Below are 26,373 nucleotides of genomic sequence, written 5' to 3'. Positions count from 1 at the left end.
ATATACTTTCATATAAATGCAACCGTAAAGAACTGGGATTTAATGCAAAATTTGTCTGATTTGCCTGCTAAATATTTTTTAAACACAATATGTTGAAACGTGTTTAAAAAAATATTTAGCTGTCAAATTAGACTAATTCTGCAAGGGTAGTCTAAGGATAATGCAAATATTATTTGTGTCTACAAGGGACACAAATCCCATGCTTAATTCCTTGCAGAAGGAATTTGAATAAAATGAAAAGTGTTCAAATAAATTAAAAAAATAAGGAGATTTATTGTGATCATTGGTCGCCATCTTGTGGTGAGCAAAACGTGTGCATGCCCTTCAGAAGGCCAGTAGAGGGTGCACTTACATAATACTAAGCAGAGCCATACACAGGATTCATCCCCTTTGCACTGACAGTCAGAAAACGTAGTATTATTTTCAATAAACATGCACAAAACATAGTTCTGCATTGTTTGTTGAAGTGTTAATAAACTAACTTGTCTCAGTGTGCTCAAAACGTCTTGGCGTGAGATCGCCTCTCTAGTTTTGCTTCGAAAGGGGTCAGAGAGCCGTGGTCCCTGTCAGCTCCTTTGGGCTCCATTCAAAATTCCTTGAAGATTCTCCAGTGTTGGCGACCAGCCCAGAACTATCCAAACTGCATCCTCTCTTTCTTTCTCCCAGTTTCATTCACCCATTCACCCCCCCCCCCTCTCTCTTCTCTCTTTCTCTCTCTCTCTCTCTCTCTCTCTCTCAGTATTCCAAGTTCATTCCCAATTCCATCTACCTCTCACCTCATTTTAACTCTTACACAAAAATATTCCCCAAACGTTCAGCCTACCTCAGTGAACCACAGATTGGTAGCCTAAATATGTACATATTCTAATGAATGAACAGAACTTCCCTGTTAACCTGATTCACAACAAAGCCTCACAAGTCATCCAGAGGTCTCTCCTCAGAATAACTCAATGCCCTCTCAACAGGTCTTGTCTGAGATAAGTGTGCCAAGCACACACAGACAGGACAGAAGGGAGGGCCACTGGAGGAGGGGAAACCTAAAATTACAGCTCACACTAATTTGCTTTTAGCACAGCCGATTTCTTTCCCAACTATTTATCGGAGAAGATTAAGCAGTGTGTTTAAACACACAGCACAAAGAAGCAGAAACAAATTGGTGCTCTTTGCATCTAATCCCGCCCACCCTCTAATTTGTCTTTTACAAACGATATGCTTGGTTGAGGGAAAATCTGATTATATAATTAACATTATATAATTGCAACAAAATGATGACCCTTGTTTTAACAGCTAAGTGCTACAGTGGCCTATCGATATCTGGTCAGCATGGTATTGTGTGTGGAACTTTGTTTAAAATTTATTTCAAACCCATCAACAAAGAAGTAAGATAGTAAACCTATGATTAATTTGCATTAGAGGATAGGCCACTATAACTTAAAAAAAAACTTTTTAAAATAAATAAATAAATAAATATAGGCCTGATTTAAATCCCATGCATGGCCTACTAGCCTTGTTTGTATGAATATTCTATTTCAAACATTTTATAGGATATTTTTCTGTGTTGCAAATAATATCAAACTGAGATGTAATATTATTCCTTACATAGCCAATGTGGAAATAAAATATCTGTCTGTAAGAAAAAGTTGCAAGCCAGAGGGCCTACATTACTTAACTTTAATAGGCCCAAATAGCAAAATGTTACTCATCTTCATTGACCAAATCAAACAAACAAAAAAGGTTAAACTAGTTAAACTTAACAATGTTAAGGAACGTTTTAGTAACCTAAGCTAAAAAGCTACAATCTGGTCGACAAGTAGGGTAACATTCCAAATGGCCCAGGCTTTCCTTCAAATGGTGCCCAAGGAATTGTGCAATTCATTGCCGTTTTAAATACGTCCCCACCAGCATGGCGTTACCGTTTTAAAAAGGCTTGGAATTATGGCGTTCAGCCGCTAGGGAAAGGCGGAGTGGATTTTTTTTTCTTCATTCACGGTGGGAGGGGGAGAGCTGGTAGGAATGAAAGCTTACTTCGAGTTGGAGGAGCAGGTTAGGCTACAGTCGCTACTCGCGAACGAAAATTAGACCGGCGGCCAACGGCAGTAGGCTACCGTTTTGAAATTTGTCGGGCATCAGCTGTTTAACAATGTTAATGTGATGAAAAAAGATGAAGTAAGTAATCTAGCAGAGACGTTGTGTCGGCTTCTCTCTCGTTTGGGTGTTTAGAAAGGAGAGAGATGAGTCTGGGATACTGATTGGAGTTGACAAGCCCGCTCCACTACTAGATCCACTCTTCTTCCACTCCCCCCCCACCTCTTTCCCAAACCAGGAAATCGCCGAGGTGTGCTTCGGTCCCTCTCCCTTGATAATAATTACCCCTTAGTGGGTAGATAGATGTGTATCTCCTCGATATCGTCATTTTTATTTTCTTTTTTGCTTTGTAACTCCGTGCTCACATCTGAAGCCAAAACCCCAGCGGCCAAGAGGATCTCCATTCTCGCCTAACAATGAGGTAAAGCAGGTCAAATCTGATTTGTCTACGCTTTGTGTTCATTTTGTTTTTGGAACTGGATACTGTAGCACACGCTCACTCGCAGACTTTAGTTGTAACGTTAATATGGCAGAATAAACCAATTTGTTCACTGTTGTAGGCTAGCACAGTGAAAGTTCAGCCTATTCACGTTGTTTTTAGTTCAGCGCATGCTTTGTCTGGTTTTATTACGGCTAGAGATTCTTGATTAATTTGGCTACTGTATTTGAGGCTGTTAAGCTACTGGTTTTCAAAATCGGTCGGCCCTATCCTGCGGTTATGGTCTAACCAAAACTCTAATAAGTGTTTTAGCCACACTGAAAGCTCTTTTAGGGAACAGAAAAGAAGTTGGTATTCGCGCTATCTGGCTGTGGGCTGTTACTCACTGTCAGCCCTCAACTTTTCTCTCGCCCTACTGTTGCTCCTACTGCTCACATCACTAGTCGGCCTCTGCAGGGGAGGGGGGTCGTCTGTCTCTTCGTTTGTTCTTTAATGGTAATGGTCGGCCTATGTGCGACTAACTTGGGAGACCAACTTTTCCTTGCGATTTATGGTTTGTTTGATATTAGGCTATAGGGGACCTAATTTAAGCCCCCACGAATTTACCCCCACGGGGCAATCAAGGGCGTAAGGTAGCCTATATGTGTTTCATTGAAGTTGACGATAGCTATTGCGATTAGGCCTCCCTTTTGTGCGTAAAGAATCCGCGTTGGGACTTTGTTTGACCTGGTAGACTAGCTACATATGAAAAGCCTTGTTTGTAACGTATTTCACGTTAGTCAAGCTGTCATTTGATGGCAGGTCTAGCCTACCTGGCGTTTTGCACCACGTAGCCATCCTCTTTTAGATCCCTCCTCTTTTCTTTCTTCTCCTGGAGTTGGCAGAGGCCGTTCCCGGAACCAAAATGCGCCCTTGTATGGAACTCTCGCCGTCGAATTCCACATCCTGTTGCAGCCTGTATTTGGCAATTACACGCTTTTGAAGCCACCGCTGTTCACACGTTTTTACTGGAATGTTATTTTTCTGATATTCTAACACAATGGCTGCGGTGGTTTCACATTTAAGGACACAGTCTACGGGCTGGGGTGAGGACTCTGTCCTCTTGGGTGACTTCTAAAACCAGTGCAACAAGTTTTCTTATCTGTTGATCTTTCGGTGTATTTCTGGACCAAAATCAAGTCAAATTGTCGCCATTCATAGTGTATGTCAGCACGGGATATATTGCCCTCATGCCTTTTTAGCTACAGTTGCTGTTAGTGTAACAAATTGGTTATTTCCTCAAATAGAAATGGATGAATAAATAGCAGACTATTCTCAAAGGTTTTTGATAAAGAAACGCTGTCAGTCAGTAGCCTAACTAACTCAGGAAAATGCTGCAACTCATGGCCCCCCTCCCTGCTCCCCAAGAGAGAGGGTTCACCCCATTCGTCCTGCCTACATAATGGGTGAGGGATGGAATGTTGTCACATTTACAAGTTCATTGTCCCAGGGTGTTTGTGAAATGTCAACGTGGGAGTGTGGTCAGTTGGTCAAAAGTTCAGTTTGATTTGTGCAAAAGTGACATAGTGAACTAACCTGTTCACATAGGAAGCTAAGCTATTATGCTCTGCAATGCAAGAAACTTTAGTGGCATTGCATTAAATTGATCTCAAGTGCCATTACAGTTCAAAAATGGGGCTAAAGGAGGTCAAGATCCAGCGTGTGTCTGTGGAGTAGCACACATTTGCCCCATGACTCCAACTAGCTGCGTCTGTCCTGCTCATGTATTCTATGAAGGTCCGGCTCACAGGAAACACATCAGCTTATGAACTGTAGCCAGATCATGAATCAGTGATTTTTTTTCTAAGTATCTATCAGCAGTGTCGGAGTCCAAGTTCACACTTGTGTAGTAGCATAAGAGGCACATAACACCACATGAGTAATTGCTTAACAAAAGACAAACTCAAGGTCTGTTGTATCCCTGAAGTTTAGATCAAAAGCAAAGACATGAGGAACATTTTATGTCCTGGACTACATGTTTGTTTCTACATTTCAATGTTCCTACAATGTAATCATTCTATTTATCTTTATCTGTCTTATTTCATTCATTCATTCATTCATTCATTCATTCATTCATTCATTCATTCAAGCTTTTGGCCAGTTTTGATCGTGAGAAACCCTTCAGCAGTGGCTTATCTACTGAAATAAATACAGGAAGTGTGCTCGCTGGGTTGAAGTGAAGATTCTCTGGGCGGAAAACAGGCATCCCTCAGGCATCCCACCATGACGGTCGATTTGCCGGTGAATCACAGATTCTCTGTTTAGCCTTGAGGTCAGGACCAGCTGACTGGACACCCACAAACCCACAAGGCCTGTATGCTGGCCTCCCTACTCATTTGTCATACCTTTAGTCAGACTGAGGAGCCAAGTCGTAACTGACTAAGTTTCAGCTTGGAATCATGATAGTTTGATGTTTATTATGCGGTGTTTATTCACGGTTGCTGTTGGTTAAGTAGGCTCATGAGTCATTCTTGATTACCGCTGGTGAATATGGCCACTGAATATGAATTTGGTTGTAGTAAGGTCGTTAGATTTTATGGCCTGGCTTAATGATTGCATTCTTGCTGTTAGTGGAAAAAGAACATGTAAAACAGGAAGAAGGAAAAATAATCACCCCCCCCCCCCCCAAAAAAAAAAAAAAAAAAACAGAACAAAAATCCCCTTTTCTATTTTGGAAATAATTTGAACAATGAAGCTAGGGTTCTGGGTATCATCTGGAGAGGGAACCTGATTACTCAGGGAGGTGCAAGGTTTTCCAGTCATAGTATGAACAGAGTAGTTTTTGATGACACAGATTAAATCACACACATGGTGTGTTACTAAACATTAGTCCGCTTTTCCATATTCACAAAGGATCTTCCTTTATTTCACATAGGTCTACGTCTTCCATTCAGCCACTTAAACCCTGATCTAAGCACAAACAAAGAGGAGATCTAGAGCAGAGGTGTCGGACTCATATTATTAGGCAGTGGGTCGGATTTGTTGGAATGAGAGCTTGTGGGGGCAATCATTGTCATGGCCATTATCATTTTTCTGCATGGGTATCAGATTGTTGTTTAATCTACTCCTTTATTACAATCACTTATGAGCAAACAAGTGATATAGGTTTATCATGTACTACTGTCATATACTGCTATTTCTTTCTTGAAATACGCCTTTACCTTCCATGTCAGGCTTCCATCATAGAGTAGGGCTACGCTAACATAATGTAATAATCGGCACAGCAAACCACATTTTTCCTTACTGGCATCTTCCTTCCTGAGGATGGTTTGTAGTGCTAGGTTTCGTTAATTTATCATACCATAGAGATTATTGTATGTTGCTTATTACACATTGTCAATGACAACTGGACATGAATATCTAAATTTGTATTTTTATTTTCCCTTGAATCCCTTCCTACCCAAACATTGGGGCTTTGACACCCTTGATCTAAAATAAAAATATAAAAAATCTCTGAAATGCTGAACGCAGGTTACCATTTAAGTCGCTTTGGACTAAAGTGTCTGCTAAGTACCATTTTGAACAATCAATGGCGTTATATTGCTTATTTTACATATTTGTTTACATTTGTGATATGGAAGGTTGTATAAGCATCAGTACCTGCACAAAAATCAAAGAATTGGAGTTTAAAGCAATACAATGTGTGTGCAACTCTAACATAACTGCAAACTCAGGCTGATCCACGTTTCATAATGATCAGATTGGTCATTGTCTGGTGGGCAGCGTTGCTTTCCAAAGGAAATGGAACAGCCGCAACATAAATTATATTTTGCACATAAGAAATGACTATCAAAACTCACCTTTTTAGATTTGATATTTTGACATTGTACAACTCTACCCTTGAGACAAAAATAATCAATCTAAGAATAATTGACATTTCTGTGTGCATACATTTACACATAGGATCCAACAGCAGCAAAGGATTCATTCATTCATACGTTCATCCTTTTTCATTTCACGGCACAAGTTGCTTAATAACTGGCAGGTCATTACACATCAGTCAGTGATCCTTTCTCTTCACACATTTTAACCTTCGTGGTTGTTGTGCTCGTTAGCATGTAGCGGCTAGGTTGAATATGATGATGATTATGTCACTGTAAAGAAAATGTTTGCATGCATGTCCCTCTCTGCTGATTCTGGAGCAGATGGCATCTTAGGACTGGAGATATTAAGCACCAGCAGTGTCCGTCTTCATCCTGACCGGTGGGGGGGGTGGAAGGGCTTGAACATCAAATCCCTCATCCCGTTTTTGTACCAAACCCAGTGCATCTGTGTAGTGGGGCCTGAAATGAGACCAGCTACAAATTTGACATCCATGATCACAGAAAAGCCATGCTTATCGGTTCAGTATATTCAGAGCCACGATCCCTTTCCAAATATGTCTACCATCTCTGCACTGCGAACAGACATTGAATTAAAGTGTCTGCTGCTTTTGTACTGTGTGAGGTCTGCAATGGGGGTCATGCTCAAAACTGCACAATAATTCTTTTATGTTTTCCATCATGCAGAACAAATGATCCATGCAGTCCTCTCTCACAGGTGAACCACCTCTTAATGAGTGTGACGGCATGTGTTTGTGAATGTTTGGTCGAATTAACCACACCCTGCTGTGTTGGTCTGTTACTCATGAATGGACAATACAGGCCTGTGGAGAGATTAGGAATGATGGTACTAAAGTTGCTTATTCTGCTTACCCCCCTATTTCATACGTCTGCATGGGGATATCCAGTTGGGTTTTTTTTTTCTTGTTATCAAATATCTTTGGATTTGTTTAACATGATGTTTTGAGGCATGTGCATTATGCTACAGCTATATTGTTGGTCATAGTTGATCACGGATGGGTTTTCAGTCTGTGCAAAGTAAAGCTGTGTTTTTTTACTGTGGTTTTAGAAGATTCCTATAGAATTGGTGCCTATAGTTGGCATTCTGGAATGTCATTGATGGGAAGCCACAAAAGCCTCTCGGGACAGTTTGCCCCAAGACACACCCATAACCGCTATGAAATACCTCCACCCTTTTCCAACTCAACAATCACAGACACACACATATAGGTACACACACTGGACATAGGAAGTGAATCCGTTAGAAACGCACACAAACACGCACTACATAGGAAGTTCAAAATACAAGTTAAAAACTTGTACTACTGAGTCCGTGTCTCCTCCAAATTGCTTAATCCTGCCTCGGAACAACATTAAGCACCTTGACTTTTCAGAAATTAGACATTATTAAGCAATTAGCTGCTGCCTCTATCAAATCAAATTCCCGCCAGTCTACTCTGTAAACACACTGGCAGCGAGTTGACAGCGAGAGATGTAGCAGGTATAGAGCTGAGCAGACAGTGACTCAGCCCATCCACTGAGCTAATGGCAGCGAGACCAGCTCCTTCAAGGCGGCTGGTCAGCCGCCTGATGGACTCACACCACTGCCCAAGAGGAACAAGCCTCCCTTAATGGACACTGTAGACCGCCAAGTCGGCCCTGCGTAGAGCCATTACCCCCCCAAGGTTAATGGAGCCGTCGGTAAAGGACTAGGATTAATGTGGTGGCGAAGAGAGGAGTTTCCCCGTGGAGCCCCTGCCCAGGCCGGGATAAAGAGCATTGATCTGCATCAACATGGAAGCAGGCGCCACATGACCACGCAGAGGCTTACTCAATACAGACAAGGGTCAAAGCTCAGTGTGTACGTCCAAACTCTGTCAAGACAAGACAAGTGATCTCTGGACTGGTTTCTATACATCCACCCCATAATTAGCCATGGTTGTGGTAGCCATCGTGTATCTCGGGTATTTCCCCTCTGGACCGGCTTCAGGGGAAGATCTTTCTTTACAAAAGGTCTGTGTTAAAGGAGTTAAAAGTGTTAATATTTCTTAGTTTTTGCAAGCCCCCCACACTGACCTGCAGTCCCTAGAGTCAACTGCAATACCGGCACAGGTGTTATAGTCATCAGATGTCTGTTTTAACCATGTTTGTGTTATGGGGTTCGTGGCCTCAGACTAGAGTTGTAGAGTGAGCCTCTCTTTGCAGCATGTTCCGAAATTAAATCTCAGGTATGTGTTTTGTAGACCTTAATGCTGACACCAGAGTAAACAGATCTGCTCATGATTGTCTCTGTGTGTGCATGCCAGGGGCTGTTCAGACAGAGACATAGGCCTCTCATAAAGAGAAGCATTAGACCAATTTAATGCTCCAGAGGAATTTTTAATATTTCGTTTTTTATTACACGCCCCTGCCTCAAACCCCAAATTGATGAAACCAAGCTGCCCCCAGTGAAAACTTGTGTTTCTCTCAGAGAGAGATGGAAAACGTAAAAGTAAAGCGAGAGAAAGAATTCTCTCTGAATATGAAGAGGGAGCGAGAAAAGACAGAAAGAAAAGTAACATGTTAAGGCAACAGCAGATCCGCTGTGTCATCATTGCTATCCTATCCCACCTCCCCACGGCACCGCTTCCCACTCCTCCCCCACCCCAACCCCCCCACCACCCCCCCTAACCTCTATCCATCCAGGGGAGTTCTTCGCCAGCACAGAGGCTCAGTCTGCGGGGATGTGCTCCAACCTGCAAAAGGAATTAAAACCAGAAAGAAGCGGTTTTGAATCCACCGGCCAAATAAGGCCCTGACGGCTACCGCTCCAGCCGATCCTGCATTCGCGAAAGAACGCAGAATGCCCTGGCTGTGCCCATGCCGCGCTACTGCACGGTCTTAAGCGATCAGGCCTGCTCTAAAGAAAGGTCATGCCTTCAAGCTTGGGGAGCCGCCAGCATGGTGGAGAATATTCATCGGGAATGATGTCACCTGAAAAATCTTGGGGACAGTTGGCCACGGCCGGCGGAGAATCTGGCTAAGAGCGAGTGGGGGGTGAAGGGAGAGCAAGGGAGAGAGAGAGAGAGTGTTGAAAATGGAGAAGGGATGCAGACTGGGAGCAGCTGACTGCCAGCATGCCTGGTGCTGTCCCTCTGACAGCGCGAGATTGAAAGCAGTAGCCCCAAGCAGGACTCACTGCATGCCACGACTTGCATGTATGTTCTCTGTCTGTCAGAGAGAGAGAGAGAGAGAGAGAGAGAATATGTGAGTGAGTACAGGAAAAGAAGGAACGTTACCAGCACTAGAGACGAGATCAGGCTCACTGTGTCTCTTTTGTCTGTGACTCAAGCCAAACACCACTGGCTGCAGTACATACTTGAAATACTTGACTTGCTGATTATGGAAATTTCGGGGTAAAACGTTTCCCCCCCGCTGAAAGCAATGATGTTATATGCTGACATGTTTATATTTAACATTCCTCCGTCACTCGGACATTGTGGTTGCATTTAACCTTGACAGCTGCTCGAGTGTGTGCCTGTTTTTGATATGTCTGTCCTTATTTAGGCTAATCTACATGGATGTTTTTTTTGTTGTCCCTCTGCTGTTGGCAGATTAAGTCAACTTTGTTACTATTCCCAGTGTGGATGACTGTTGTGACTTGCCCTCCCGCACATATCTCCACTCTGTAGCAAACCAAATTGAAGGCCTAGGATTTTTTTTTGAAAGGCTAAAATAAAAGGACACACTCGTGCCTGCCTGTCCTTGGGGTGTGTGGTCACCATATAAGAAGCCAGGGTCTCCCTGGCAGCCTGGCTTCCTGGAGGGATGTCGGAGTGCTAGTTTTCGTTCCAGTGCCTTTCCATAATACCAGTTTGTTGTTCTCCGCAAAGCCACTCCGATCTGGAGCAGGGAGAGAAGGAGAGCATATGTGTAGCCCTCCAGGAATTTAGACTAAGCTTCACGCGGCTGATATAGCATGGCGGAATCTTCCCCCATCCCTTTTTTTCTTCTTTTTTTTACGTAACGACTGAGAGTGAGAGTGTTGGTTACATCACTTCCTTTATTACCCCTCACCATGCTGTTAACAGCCAACCAGAGTGCCATTGCAGATCCTCTCGTGTATTATGGAAGAGGAGCACCACACCACACACACACACCCTGCCCCCAACCCCCATTTGTGTATTTTTTTTTTTTATCTGTAGGGCATGAAGAATTAAAAAGGAAATGGAACTTTTATTTTCTGAAATGGCATTTCTGCAGTCAAGGGGCCTAGTGCCATAAAGCTGTACTGCAGCTCAGTGTAATTATGACACTGTGTGTAAACGTTGAGAACTGTCAGCCCTGGGGCATGGATGGTTTACACTAACAGAACCTGAGGCCCTTTTGTCTGAATCCTTGACTTTCCAAATGTTATCGTCATCGCCTGCGTTGCCTCACAACAGCACCCTTTGAGTAAACACCTGGATGACTAGAAACTCTCTAATAACTCAACCGAGACTCTGTTGACGTCATGAGGAAGAATGCTTCTCAGTGTGTGTGTGTAAGCATGTAAGTGTTCGATGACTGTGTTTTGGGCTGTCGCATTTTTACGCAAGGCGAGCTGGGCAAGGGGAGTTGGAGAAGAAGAAAAAGACAATTAGTGCGCATAAGAGGAGGAGATTACTGGGCCTGACTCTACTTGTCAGTGCATTCGAGGCAACTGTGTGCACACACAGCCTTATACAGACATTTCTTCAAGCGTGCCTCGGCCACGCACTGCAGTTTCCTGTTAACCCCTCCTTGGCTGTGAAACTGGACTACCATTCTCAAGGACTAGTCTCCAATATCACGTAATTAATATCCCTGCGTATAGCTGAACGCCGCCCTAAACTTTTTTTTTTTTTTTCTTTCTTTATTAGTTGTAATCAGAGTGCATTTGATTGCTGTGCATGTTTACTCTCTAGGGCGTTAACGGACCAGACTTTTATCAGAAGGTTATCAGCTACCATCACAAAAGTATCCATGGACGAGATTTGTCAGTGTTAGCATATTGTCTTATCAGTAAGCTGTGAATGTTTCATAGGTCACAAACAGAAACAAAAGCTCTGCAGTTCAGTCTCCAAAGCTGAGGGGCCTTCCAGGTAGAGCTTTAAATTGAGCTCTTAACATAGAGTGGTGGCCATGGCAGTGACCGTCATGGCTCAAATACTGTTTACTGCTGTAGTTTAAAACAAAAGAGAATGTCCGCACACTGGAGTAGCTCCCAAATTTGAATTTAAAAAAACAGCAACACTTTTACCTGACGGTGAGCTACTCCAGACATTCTCTGTTTTACCTTATAGTGTATTTTGGTGTGCACCTGGCCTAAATATAGGTGAGATGTGCACGCAACCACTCTTATCAGACATTTAAAGCTGATGCCAGTGTATTGTCTGGCAACGCTACTTTGCACAGTCATCATTGTGTAGAGGGGAGTGAGAGTGATACTCATAACTGTTGGCCTAATGGGCATGTTGTCAAATCAGCTGTCAGTCTGATGAGACAGATGTCAGGTAGAGTTTCGGACATCTCAATCAGGCCGCGCTTGTTTTTCGATCGTGTATTTATGTGCGATCTATTGTGGTGTTGGCCCTGAGCTATCGTCGATATGAGTTGATCGTATGTTGTGTGTGTGTGTGTGTGTGTGTGTGTGTGTGTGTGGCCCGTGTTGGTGGGGTCATTAATTATTCATCTCTCACTCTCGGTTCCCCTCCCAGCCTGCGCTCTCAGTCTCACCATTAAAAATACATCTGAATTCCAGTAACATTCCCCTTGTCCCACTCTACAACACTCTTTGTCTCTCTCTCTCTCTCTCTCTCTCCCATACCTGTCTCCCTTTCTCCAGTTTTCCAACCTTCTCACCTCAGCATCCATCCTCTCCTTCCTGTTTTCCTTTATTGTCCATCAGAAATCTGCTTCTACTGCCCTATTTCCTCTTTCCAAAGTCTCAAACATGTGGGCCAGCGCACTTAACTAATGAGTGTGTGTGTGCGCGCGCTCATGGACAGAACCACAAGCATGCATACACAAAGACTCCTGTACACACACAGCGAATGGTACAGCCAGCCCTTATTAGGCATTGCTGAGAGCAGGAAGAAGGCTGCCTTCGCTATGCAGTGTCACAGGAAGTGGAAGATTGTATCACAGAACGGGCTGGGGAAGGGTGGGAGAGAGTGATGAGGAGGAGGAGGAGGAGAAAGAAAGGAGGAGGAGGAGGCGAGAAGGATGAGTGCCACAGGAGGTGGAGGAGGAGACGATGGGACAGCCCAGGCAGTTTGAAACCTTCCTTTTCTCTTCCTTTTTTCTTCCTTTTTTCTCTTTCCTTTTTTCCCTTATTTGTCTTTCTCTGAACATTCCAACCCGCCTGCTCCTTCATACTTTTTGGCCACTTCGGGCTGCTTTTGTGACCGGCCGGCTTAGCGTTTGTGCGTTAAGAAACCATGAGCACCATAAGTGGATATAAAACAAATCTTATCCTGCTTTCATGGGTCAGGAATGTAAACATTATCTGAGTGCAGGATGGATTTGCTGGTGGGTTATGTAAGGGCCTCTTGTTTCAAATGCCATTCTCCAGAGATGCCTAATGCCAATCTGGCCTAAAACTCTGAGACACATGGCACCTTATGATGCCAGGATGACATCTTTGTGTGTGTGTGTGTGTGTTTATGTGCAGCATAAGAGATGAAAAGTGTTTTGTGTCTGTTCATTGTTGTGGCCATTTATTACAGAATATTTAGGTTTTAATATTAGCGATTAAGATTTACCATGTGTGTGTTTGTGTGTTGTCTCTTTGATCTGAAAGAGATGTTGACAAGGTGTGTGTGTTTGTGTGATTGTGTCTGGGGACAGAGAAGGTGAACTAGTATTGTTTACATTTGCTTTGGTTTCGATGAGGAGATTATGCAGGTGGAAGCCTCTAGAAACTGCCATCTTGCCGGCTTGTTTGTTCCTCCATGCGATAGAACGCGTGAGCGCTTCCTGTCTTTGTGCAACTCCATTGTTCCTGCGCATTGACTTGGCATCACATTAGACTTCTTTCTTCTCCGATTCCACTTCTCGTTCTCTTTCACGCCAGAGAGCCATTCCTCTCGGTCAACAGCCTGCTACCTCTGCCCCCCCTGGAGACTCCCTTGATTTATTTCACCATTTGGTTGACAGGCGAAAGCTGACGTTGGTGTGACTCCAAACACCATTCTAGGTCATCTGGAAGTTGATGGTGATGGAAAAACAAGGTGATTGGTAATGAGGAAGGAATATTTAGCCCTGTGTGCACTCTGTGCATGTTGTTTGGAGAATCATAATGTGAACTCCAAGGGGGTAAACTTGAGAGCGCCCCTCACAAATGCATGAGGTAATGCTGGCGTGGACTCAGTCAGTGAGCCGGGGGCTGTGGAGGGCTTGGGGGGAGGGGGTCTGTAGGATCTAATGTGGCTGCTGGAAGCCATCCTGCCGGCATTACGCAGACTCTCAACTATGTCATGTTTATACTATGCCACTCATTTTTGTCTTTCTCCCTCCCCCCTTCTTTTGCTTTATCTTCCAATTCCATCTCTCTCTCTCTCTCTCTCTCTCTCTCTCTCTCTCTCTCTCTCTCTCTCTCTCTCTCTCTCTCTCTCTCTCCCTCTCCCTCTCCCTCTCCCTCTCCCTCTCCCTCTGTCCTATCAGTGAGTCGAGCATCTGTCAGGCGAGGGCCACGGTGATGATCTATGACGATGCCAATAAGAAGTGGATCCCGGCCGGCACAGGGGCCCAGGTCTTCAGCCGGGTCCAGATCTACCACAACCCCACCACCAACGCCTTCAGAGTGGTGGGCCGCAAGATGCAGACAGACCAGCAGGTAGTGTGTGTGTGTGAGAGAGAGAGACTGTATCCAGTTTGTGTGTGTGTGTGACAGAGACTGTATCCATAGTGTGTGCCTGTGTGCTCTACAGCTATGCACTGTAGTGTCTGTTTGTTTAGTTCTTTTGTGTGTGCATGCATGTGCGTACTTCACGTACTTGCCACGACTCTGCTGGTTGGTTCCTCTGATAGCCTACCTGAACTGCAAGGCAGCTCCTCCCTTTTGCGCCATCAGTTGGTACCCTGGCCCATCTGTTCACACCAGCGGTGTCTTTCACATGTCATTGTGGTTCCTCTGCAGACAAAGGAGCATCACACCTCCCCAATCAACACCCTCTCACTTCCCACACACACACTGTCTCCTTTCACCTGTGTCTGAGTGGAAAGTGTAGCATATCTAGGGCTTTTTTTAATTCACGTCAGCTTTTTTCCCTACATACCAAGGCTCTTTATTTAGCCAGGCTCTCCATCCCCCCCCCCCCCCCCTTTCTCTTCTCTGTATCTGTTTTTCCTTCTGTGTCCCTCCCCCTCCCCCACACCTCCCCTTTTTCCAAATTTGCGCACACACACACATACACACAGACCCACACTCTTGCAGACACAAGAAGTGTTCCTCGGAGACGCACCCTAAAGTGGATGATATTTCCTATGAGATAGTTGGAAAGCTCAACCATTTCCTGTAACAATTAGAGGTGGCTTTCCCCTGCCCTGTCCATATCGTTCCTTCACCAGCTTCCTTCTGCTCCAGCTGACCCTCATCTTTTACTTCCATCTCTCTCTTTTTCTCTCTTTTTCTCTCTCTCTTTCACCATACCTTCTTTCATCTCTTTTCTTTTATCACCTCTCTTTGTTTCGCTCTATCCCTTCCATTCTCTCTCTCTGTCATTTTTCTATGCAGTCACTCTCTCCTGTAGTCCAGTCTGCTTTTTTAGTTCTGGTTTGTTGCTCTGTGCCCCAAGAGGGCCATTCTCTTGAGCTTTTACTGCGCCTCATCGATCTTTCTCTCTCTCTCTCACTCTCTATGCCCCCCATCTCACTTTCTCTCTTCCTCCCTGTCATTTTTTCTCTTTGTTATTTAGGTTTCCTGTATACCCCTCAACCCTAGTTCATTCTGTCTCTGTCTGTCTGTCTGTCTGTCTGTGTCTTTGGGCCGGTGGCAGGGTTGTGGCAGCATGGCTGGCCGCCTCAATTGAACTGTTGATCTGTTTTTGGCCATGCCGCTTTAGACGTCGGGCCGGCGAGTCTCTCCACTGCCCTCTGGAATTCAGGGCTGTAAAACAAACACAAAAGTGAGGCGTCAGCACATTCAGCATGCTCGCTCGCTCGCCCTGCTCTGTCTATCGCTCACCCTCACTCACACTCACACACACACACACACACACACAGGCACACACACATACACACAACAGCAACAGCAGCTGGGTGTATGTGCGGGCCAGCTGCAGCAGGAGCACCACCTACTGGATGTTTCCTTGGGTGTCCTCTGTGAACTTGAGCCGGTGTCCTATTAGTGCCTGTCACCACTTCAGCCCGGAGGTCAAGTCAGCAGAAGGATTTAACCCTTCACACTGCCACTGCAATGACATGTACTGTGCTGCGCTGTACTGTACACTTCAGACAGCAGTTAAGTAATACTCGGATCAACTTCACTCTGCTGATAAAGCGATAAGGTCAACTTTGATGAGATGTTTTGTTATATGAACTCACGGTCAGTCTCACTTCCTATTTGGGCAGGCCAAGGTCAAATGAACTTGTGACCTTTCATTAAAGGGTGTCTGCAACTCATGTCTGCAACTCTGTGTGTGTGTGTATCCCCTCAGGTGGTGATAAACTGTCCGATTGTGAAGGGGCTGAAATACAATCAGGCTACGCCTAACTTTCACCAGTGGCGGGACAACAGGCAGGTGTGGGGGCTTAACTTTGGCAGCAAGGAGGATGCTGCCCTCTTCGCAAATGGCATGCTGCACGCACTAGAAGTGCTCAATGCAATGGCAGATGCAGGTATGACACACATGCACACGGTTACATACACATACACAGTTATAAACACACTTGTACCAGCCACCATAGATGCAAAGACACCATTATATAACATTTTAGCAAATTAACATTTCATTCATTGTGAATTTTAGAATATATATATTTATGGGAAATGTTGGAAAATAATGGAAAATTATTGTGATTTACATAAACACAAACACAAATTGTCTGATGTGTTTCAGGTTACTCTACACTCCCCCGTCCAGTGTCAAATGGACCATCTCCAGAGGAGATTGAACAGCAGCGGAGGTACCAAAAGATCCTTTTGGGGGGCATGGGGTTGTTTTGAAGGCTTAAAATGGGAAGATGATTACTTGTTTGTGTTCTGTTGGCTAGAGACTAGAGGGCAAGAGTTGGATTGGAGGGATTATTATAGGTGTCCAGACGTCCAAGACTTTTGCTGCTTTTTGCAACACTTTAAATTTGCTTAGGCACCCTTTCACACACACAGAGAGACACAGAGAAAGAGCTGAACAAGCACACACACACACACACACACACACACACACACACACACACACACAAACCAAGAGTTACACAACCATACACATACACAAGCTCGCAGACACACTGCGTTGTGGCTGAACACACTCTTAAGGGATTTGGCAGCATTAGCTCAGCAGTCTTTAGCCCTCTGTCAGCCCCCAGGGTCAGGGGTCGAAAGCAGGAGTCACTGCTTACCCTTATCCCTCCTTCCTGATTTCCCCCCCCCCTCCCTTCATCCCTCTCTTATTTAGTCCCACCCCTGGCCGGTCGTGTCCCTGTCTCGTCCAGCTTTACGGCTAATCCCATTCGCTTGGGGTCACTTAAAGTACTTCCAGGACAGCTCTTGGATAGGTTTACGCTGCTGACTGTCAAATGACAGTCACATAGCAGCCATGTACGTCCATTGGCTCTCGGAAGGGTTTGATTCTTACCACCCACGGTAGATGCCCTCATCTTCCTGTAGGTGGCATTGCCAGGGACGGAGAGTTGTGTGGGGTGTAGATGGGGCCACGGTCAACCGGGCTGGCATGGCAGTCGGGCGGGATTAACCCTCGGCGGCCAGATGTGTGATTGCATTCCACCCCAGGGCTAATCATGACTGTGAACTGCTCCCTTCGGGGCTGGGAGCTTGGGGTGGTGGGGGCCACTAATCGGCCCAAACACTGCCAGGGAGGGGGAGGGGGGGGGGGGGGGGGGGGACTGCCCGTGACCTCACAGTGAGCCGCACCGACACTGGCCTACATACACAGCGGCATATGCAGCACGGCCTCATGACCTGTTTGTGTGGAGCGCAGCGGCTCATGTGCCTTGCTCAATCACAGACAGTATGTGTGTGTGTGTGTGTACACACACATCTGATTAGACAGGAAGTCACGAATGGTCTGAGTACAGGAATGGCTATGAAAAAGTGGTGTTTGAAAAGCGAGTGGCTTAGTGAAATTCTAGAGAACCAGCATGGCTGGGAACGGATGGGTCATTGCAGTCCTGTTCACTGGAAGTTTGATTTCATTGCAATCAAGTTTGAGTTAGTTTACAACCAATATAATACACTTCCACAGAATCTATACAGTACTCGGCTGTGCTTTTCAGTGTGTGTCTCAAAAGTAGTAGGGTCAAATGTTTGAAGACTAATGCAACTTTCATATATTTTTATTTTGCACATTCATATGCTAGATATTGTAATGTGTTTTATGTAATGTCAAGCAAAACAAATATTATTGTGTTTTAGATCATTGTTTGTTCCGTCATTCTTGTTGGCCTCTAGGTTGGAACAACAGAGGCTTGAGCAGCAGGAAAGAGAACGGCAAGAGAGGGAGAGGCAGGAGAGAGAGCGGCAGGAGAGAGAGCGGCAAGCAGCGGCAGGTACACCACATGAGACTGGTGAGGTGGTGCATCACCTTCCTGGCCTCTTCCTAGAAGGCTTCATAAAATATTACCCTAGTGCTGTTTTCTCTATGCAGTGTATTAGTAATGGCAGTTCTTTTCATTATTGAAACGATTATTTTTTTACTTGGGTAATGTTGTCTGAAAATGTGAGTGTTGAATAGTCAAATTGAATCAATAGTAACGACAATCACTGTAATCCACACCATTCATTAGTCATGCTTTTTTCACTGTTAGAAGAAACCTTTCATCACAGTCACTTGTATTCATTGCAACTCATCGTAGTTTTTAAGATGCCTGTTTGATCTCATTGGTGCGTTCTTTTGGTGATGTGATATCCGGTCTCTCATCAGTTCCCCCTGCTCCTCCAATGGCTCCTGGAGGCCCGCCGGCACCTCCTCCTCCTCCGCCTCCTCCAGGGCCTCCTCCAGCCGGTCCACCACCTCCCCCGGGACCCCCACCATCAGGTGGACCCCCACCAGCCCCACCGCTGCCATCCCCAGGAGGTGGGGGAGAAGGCGGCGGCGGTCTTGGAGGAGGAGGAGGCCTGGCAGCAGCCCTGGCTGGAGCCAAACTCCGCAAAGTGCCCAAGGTATGGACGAGAGTCGTACGACAGGGAAGATGGTGAAGGAGAGGGGGATGGAGATGGGACCAGGGGAGGAGGGAGGGAGATGAAGGAGTGGACAGGACCGGTAGATGGGGTGGTGGTAGATGGAGGGAAAAGGGAAACATGCTGTGAAGTGGAAGATGAAGTTGAAATATTTAACAACGGGAATCCAAGTCCAGAGAGTTGCAGGCAAAGGACATGAAAAATGACTTGCACCAGAAAAGAAAGAAAAAGGAGCAATGTTCAGGTGCTATATTTAAACTGTTGCAGTGGCTACCGGGAGCTGTATACATTAAAATGTCAAAATGAAACCGATTTTGAGATTCAAATAAATATGAGGCCACTTTTCTCTACTGTAAGTGGAAGATGAGTACACATGAAGTAGATGGGTGGGGAAGGAGGGGTGAGAAGAGATTTATGATGGAGAGGGAGATGGAAAGAGGACGATTTACATGCATGAGGGAGAGAGAAAGAGACAGATAGACAGAGCAAATAGATGAGGGCCCAAGACTGTGCTAGGTGATATTGCTGCTGCTGCTCTGACATGCCAGTGTTTGCCTCTCTGCTGCCCCCTAAAGGATGACGGTGGTGGTGGTGGTGGTGGTGGTGGTGGAGCTGGAGCCGGTGCCGGTGCCGCAGCCGCTGCAAAGCCTGATGCCAGCCGTAGCAGTGCCTCCCTGCCAGCCGGGGGAGGTGGCCTGATGGGGGAGATGAGTGCCATATTGGCAAGAAGGTTAGAATCATGCATCACAATACCACTCTTCTCTACTGGCCTTTCACCCTTCACCCTGGCAGATGAGGACAAATTATTGGATCTGGCATGAGTTAGATAAATGTTCTGTTAAGAACTTCAAGTAGTTGACTGTCTACCCTCATGTCAAGCCCACCTACCATGTTCACTATCTCGTTAAAAATATATATTTTTGTGGTTGTTTTTGAGGACCTCCACATCTGCTATTTGGATCGAGGCATTCAGTGACGGTAGCCCAGTAAAATCTGGATTATCGGACGGCATAAAATAAAACGCTAATAGTATAATGGCGTCTGCCAGATGAATAAGCATGACCATAATGTAATCTCTAATACCTCGGTGAGTAGATGAGTAATTCTCAAATTTGTCTGCCGTTTTAGGCGAAAAGCAGCAGACAAGGGAGAAAAGGCACCCGCAAAGCAAGATGAGCCCAATAATGTACGTATGAGAGACGTTTTGCCACCTTTTGGATTTGTACGATTTCAAATGGAGGAAGGGCACTCCCAGCAATTCAAATGGCCATTCCGTGTTCATTTTGTACACTATTATGTGTTGTTACACTCATTTTACTTATTTATTGTATTTTCTTCCTCTTTCATCCTCCCAATATCACGTCTAATCTCCTAGGATGACTCTGAATCGCAAGGCCAGAGTGGTGAGTGTTTGTGTTTTTCAAATTGAATAAAAAGGGAATTGTTAACATCTGCGTGAATCTGAACAGAGATCATATGATCTTGTACATGTTAGTGACCTTCACTGGGGTTTTAATAGTTGGTCTTTTGTGTTTATGCAGAACCTGTGAGAAGGCCTTGGGAGAAATCTGCCACTATGCCCAGGTATGGCCGTCTGTTGTTGATGTGATCGTCTTCTCTACCTCTACCACCAGAATCTGGAATAGATTTCTTTGTTAACCGTGTGTTTTAAAGTGAGAGAGAATGTAACGCGTGTGTGAATAAAACGGTGTAATACGAGCCGCGCAGAATGTGCTTTTAGGACATGGCACAAGAGCACCATCCAAAATGTATGGCTGTTCTTTTGTTTGTTTGTTTTTTCTTCAAATGGTAAGCACTGTCTGGGTTACAGAGAGGCTACACATGTTTCCCTGCCCAAGCAGTGTTCCAAGCAGAGTATACTGTATGTGTCTTGAACAGGAATAGCGCCACACTCAGTTGGAATGCGGACACTGCCTTCTCCACTGCCAGTATGCCCAGGTATAGACTCCCACTGACCTCTCCCCTGGACTGGGTTAGACGTTTCCAATCTTGCACTGGCTTCTGGCACACACACACACACACACACAGAGCAATACAAATGTAACCCTACCCTCAAAGCAGTCAACCCATTTATTGACCATCCTGGTGCTGCTTTGGGGCTTTGGAAAGGGCATACAATGAGGCTTTCTTTTTTCTTGACACTTACCTGATGTGGAAAGTGTGATGGAACTGACGTGTGTCTACAAGACTACTGTACAACCCGCATGGACTGATGTGAGGATTGCAAACCCCATACAGAAGACATTTTTACATTAACAGTGTTTTATTTTCACCCAAAGAGCTTCACGTTTGTTCTAACCAGGTGGTGGTGGTGGTGGTGTGTGCTGACTTGGTGGTGCAGTGGTGTGTGGTTGAATAACACTCATTCTCCTGATTGTCTGAACAGTCTTTTGAACTCCCCACTTCTTCCTCAGAAAGGCTGCTGTTTACCACAAGGTTGTTGACTTGCTGTTGAAACTTCTGTATTGCAGTTCACGAACAGTCGTGTGGATGGCGAAGCCACATCTCAACCCCCCACCCCACCATAACCATGAAAAATGTACATTGTGCAGAATGTAATGAGATGCTCAGTGCTAGAGGCAGAATCCTGAATAAAGACCCCCCCCCCCCCCCCCTTCACTCTCTCTCTCACACACACACTGAAGCCCAAGAGAGGAGATTTGGTGGGTAGAGGGTGGTGGTGGTGGTGGTGGTGGTGAAATACTTGGTGCTCTTTGAATGCTTTTGGCATCACTATGGCAATGGGCTGGGCGGTTGTCATGGCGATGGATTTGCAGTGCCACGGCAGGAATTTCTGCCAGCTTTTGTTATGTTGTGCCAGATTTTTGGTGTTGGGGCATTTTTTCCTTACACAACATCTTTTTTCTTTTTTTCATCAACTCCTCTTGCAGAATGAAGGCAACAAACAACACTAATGAGTCAGAGGGTGGTGAAGAGTCTGACATGGAAAAACTTAAACAGGTGATTTTGCGCTTTCATCACCGTAGTTTGTGTCTAATGAAGCTTATCCATAGATATGAATAGCTTGAATGATTAAACAGGTGATTTAAAGACCAGTTTAGATGGTAATCATGACATCATCGTCAGCGCTTACTTACATGTCTTGGTCTTCAGGCATGTGTGTGCACTAGGGTGCTAATGTGTGTGTGTGTGTGTGTGTGTGTGTGTTTGCAGGAGTTACTGGAAGAGGTGAGAAAGGAGCTGCAGAAAGTAAAGGATGAGATCATTGGCGGTAAGAGCTCATAAACAAAATTGTACAGTACTTTAGATAGATAGAAGTTTGGAAATTAAATTTATTTGAATGCAGTCACTATTAAAATAGCCATATTTTATTTGTCAGGGATGAGAGGGTAGATGCCCTGGGGTCTTATCAACCACATGATTTGATTCTCAATCGGCCAGTCAATGCTGTCTGTTTAAATGCAGCTAATTAAACTTGCTCATTCATATTTTTCTTTCCTTCACAGCATTCATTCAGGAGTTACAGAAGAGAGGATCCACATAGTCTGATTGCACAGTCACTCTTGTCTGAATGAATAGGGGAGGACACTTCTCCCTCCTGTGTAGTCCAGGGATTATCTCTATCTCTTACTTACACATCTTCCAAGTCATACAGGCTTACAGACCACACTCAAACACATGCATAAGTACACACACACACACACACACACACATACACATACATAAATATGTTCAATACCCAGGGAACTTGCCCACAATAACGACACCTTAACCCGGGAATAGGTAATAAAATACCCAACTGATATGCTACCACCACTCGAGTGTCAACTTCTCCATCATTCTCCACCCAAACCCATTTGTTTTTTTCTCCTTCACTCTGCTCAACCTGTGCACCAATTGTAAAGAACCACTGCTTCACCCCACAGGGCTAAATCCTCAAACTCTTTCTCATTCCATGACCTTCCTCTCATGCAGACACAGGCCCTTTTCAATTGTATTATATTTACCCCCCCCCCCCCATTCCATAATGTCCCTCCACCTCTTCCGACCAGGTCTCACGAGAGACCGAGGCGTTCAGGGAATCGTGCATATCAGTTCATCCCAGTTACTGTAATTACTCACGTGCTGGCATGTACATCTGTCCGAAGCTTCTCTGTCCCCAGGCGGCAGCGACCTCAGCACTCTGCCCTCTGAGAGACGTCTCACAGTCGGTCAGTCGGTGGGTCGGTCATTTCCTGACAGTACAGCACAGTGGGCACCTCTGATAAGAGGCCTCTTTCTCTCAGGTTGACCCCCACATCAATGTGATGGTGTTCCCAGCACTGTGCAAAGGACACCAGGAGCTCTCATCTTCATCTGGGCAAGCAGTGGTGCTCTCTCTCTCTCTCTGTCTCTCTCTTTCTCTCTTGGTGTCCCTCACACCATGTCCGACGGAGAGGTGCTGCAGAGCACACCGGCTGAGGGGCAGGAGAGACTGAATTGAGAAAAGGGAATGGTGACTGACAGCTCTGGTCTGGAGCTTGCACAGTGACCACCCAGCCCACCTTCATACACACACACACACACACACACACACACACTTACTTACGCACCTTTCCTGCATGGCTTGCCAGCAGAAAGGCAGGACATTGGTGAGAGTACCTGTACACGTGTCTGCTCTGTGAGTGCCATTGCATTGTCACCTCACTCCCCGCAACATAAACACACACCTGTCCTATTCACTCAGTACACCTGTCCCTAACTGTCCTTCACATAGTTCCATACTTTTGAGGTATGTTTTCTTGACTATACATTAAGATATGAATACCATATTGGCCATGAACCTGTCTGTCTTGTGGCCATGACAAACTGCCTTGGAAATACATATAAATAAATATATATATATGAGGTATATATATATATTTTTGTTTTGAGGGAAATTGTTAGATGATGAATTGAGATAATGTTTCTATTTTAATTGAACTGATTGGTGAATGGGGATATTTTTGGATTTTTTTTTCTGTTTGTTTAATTTTCTTTTAAGAGATTGTTATTTTGGGTTTCCTGTTACCTTTTTGTTTCTTTTTTTCATTAGAGTATAGGCTTTTTACACTGAAATATAAAGGAAATGGCGTAGAGACACTGGATTAGAATTGCCTTTATAGTCAAATACAGCTGCTTCTTTACTGCATTTGAATGAGTCTGGTGTCTTTATTTTAATGGAAAAAAATATTTGTTGTATAAAATGTTCTTTAATGTTCTTGTTTAATTGCTTACTTGGCCTACAATATAGGCTACAAAAATAAGAGCAGGCTATTTACTATTTTGACAGTGACAATATGATTTCCCTTTACTAAAATGTTTTTGGATGAGAGGTCGATGATTAGGATTGTTAAGAACAATTAGGATTCATTATTAGCATGCCTCTAATAATTATTGTAAAGTTTTAAATGTTGCCCTCATAGAAAGTGTAATTAAATAATTATTAGGACTATACGGTCATGATGCCTGAACTGAACAGTGTTTGTGCGCATGGTTCGTAAGGCTACTTTTGAAATGTAATTGGTTACAAATTACTAGCTATCCTTTCAAAAAATTAATAAATAATGAACATTACTTACTGAAAGTAATATAAGTTAATACATTCAATTACTTTTTCATTGGCATATTAGAGGCAGTGCAAATTGTAAAGCTCTGGGTGACGGAAAGATGCCAAACAACATTGTTATATTCTACGTAGCTTTACAGCTTTTTCCCGAAATTTTTTTTAATCTGGTTGTAATCACCACAATTTTCTTTATTAGAAATGAATGTTATTACACATTTACATATATCTGATCACATTTAGCTTGTCATTTAATTAAGCAAATTACATGTAAGCCTAATGTTACTCTCCAACCGTTTGTGTGTTGGCTGTGTCATAGTATTGATAGAGGGTTGATTCCATGGCAGGGAATGAAACTGTAAGCATCAAGAACACTTATTGACCTCTGAAGTTGGCCTACAAAAAGGACCCAAAGCTGCCATCTTTGCCCATATAAGGAAATCCGGATCTCCCTTATATGGGCAAAGGTGATACACAGCTCTCCTTATGTGGGCAAAGATGACAGCTTTGGGTCCTCTTTTTAGGCAAACTGCAGAGGTCTAGGCCTATGGGCAACTGCTGGGGTAGGTCTGGTCAAATATGAGGCCCGAGGTACAGATCCGGCCCACCAGCAGGTTTCATACGGCCCCCAGGTGTTTTGGGTATGAAGGGGAAGATAAAATAGTTATCACATCTAGTTGCCATGGACTATAATAAGCAATATTTCTATGATATGATCAATTAATGAAACCTAGCACTGCAAACCATCCTCAGGAAGGAAGATGCCAGTAAAGAAAATGTGGTTTGCTGCACTGATTATTACATTATGTTAGCGTAACCATACTCTATGCTGGAAAAAGAGACTGACATGAAAGGTAGGGTATGTCAAGATAGAAAGAGTAGTATATGATAGTGGCACATGATAAACCTACAGAGTATATGCCTTGTTTGCTCATAAGTAGGTAGTAAAGGAGTTAGCCTATCATCAAACAACAATCTGGTACCCATGTAGAATATTAGTTATATAAGTTTAATGTTAATAGCCTAAATTGTATTATATTGCTGTAGTAGCTCTGTATCTTAAATGTTAATAGCCATGTTATTCCACTGCTGTAAGTCGCTTTGGACAAACACGTCATCCAAATGAATAAATGTAAATGTAGAATAATTATAATGACCATATGATCATGACAATGACAGCCCCCACCAGGTCTCATTCCAACAAATCCTACCCACTGCCTAAGTCTGACACCCCTGGCCTATAGTCATATTTTTTTTTATTGTGGTAGTAATAATTTATGATTTGTGATGGCCTACCCGAAAACATGGATAGTCTTTCTCATTGAGACTGAGCCTCCCTCCGGATTACACTAAAAGTCATCGCAACAGATGTTTGAACGGCCATTTAGGCTGTGAGTGTGTAGGCAATTTTCAAATGTATGTAAGCTGACAAAAAAATGGTCAATGAAACAATAGATTCGTCATTACTACATTCTGATAAACTAACATAGGGTAATTAATCAGTTGTGAATTTGAGAGAAAATGAGTCACGATTTGACCTTGACCGAAACACTGACGAAAACAGGTCTTTGGCAATATCTTTTTGCAATTTTACTCAGCTCGCTTTGTGAAACGTTTCCTTTAAAAAATATAAAGAATAAAAAAAAAACAATAGGCCTAAATGCCAAGTAAAATTGCATTCGGTAGTAATCCTGTAATGTTGGTGCCCTGCGTTTGGTTAGGCTACGTTGTGAGTAGCGGATTCTTAGGAATGGGTCATTTGATTACTTTTGCTGTGATCCGTGAATGTCGTTTGATAGTCCCACGTCAGTAGGCTGAGTAAGCAACATTGTGGACATATTTTTACCACACTGTTTCTACCACACAACACACACAGCCTAACAAAAATAACAACTGACTGCCCCGCTTAGCCTAACAACACAAATACATGGTCCGTGCGTCAACTTCACAGGACTTCTGTTATTCTCAGCTGTGAGTTCCTGGGTTACTTACAGCTGTATTTCAACCATCAACCATAGCCCTTATTCTCTGCATCAACATTGAACGATTTCAACACTGCTACGAG

The 26,373-nt window shown here is 44.2% G+C and overlaps 1 protein-coding gene across 3 annotated transcripts; it reads left to right on the top strand.

The window, feature by feature from the left end:
* Window positions 1-1,986: 1,986 nt before the first annotated feature.
* vaspb (vasodilator stimulated phosphoprotein b) lies at window positions 1,987-23,894 on the top strand. 3 transcript variants are annotated; one of them, XM_042062768.1, is made up of 14 exons: window positions 1,987-2,506; window positions 14,050-14,221; window positions 16,044-16,224; window positions 16,446-16,512; window positions 18,014-18,111; window positions 18,486-18,724; window positions 19,318-19,472; window positions 19,871-19,928; window positions 20,118-20,145; window positions 20,284-20,326; window positions 20,642-20,701; window positions 21,655-21,724; window positions 21,938-21,995; window positions 22,231-23,894. In XM_042062768.1, exons 1-14 carry the CDS (start codon window positions 2,502-2,504, stop codon window positions 22,266-22,268), a joined length of 1,272 nt encoding a protein of 423 aa, XP_041918702.1. In that variant the 5' UTR covers window positions 1,987-2,501; the 3' UTR covers window positions 22,269-23,894. The 3 variants fall into 3 exon arrangements, with proteins under 3 accessions (XP_041918702.1, XP_041918701.1, XP_041918703.1); XM_042062767.1 differs by having other exon boundaries at window positions 18,014-18,129; XM_042062769.1 differs by lacking the exon at window positions 20,642-20,701 and having other exon boundaries at window positions 18,014-18,129.
* The last annotated feature ends 2,479 nt before the right edge of the window (window positions 23,895-26,373 follow it).

This window comes from Alosa sapidissima, chromosome 15 (genome assembly GCF_018492685.1).
Source record: "Alosa sapidissima isolate fAloSap1 chromosome 15, fAloSap1.pri, whole genome shotgun sequence".
Taxonomy (NCBI): Eukaryota; Metazoa; Chordata; class Actinopteri; order Clupeiformes; family Clupeidae; genus Alosa; species Alosa sapidissima.
The sequence above is the reverse complement of the archived record's forward strand: the minus strand, read 5'-3'. Positions and strand labels throughout refer to the sequence as shown.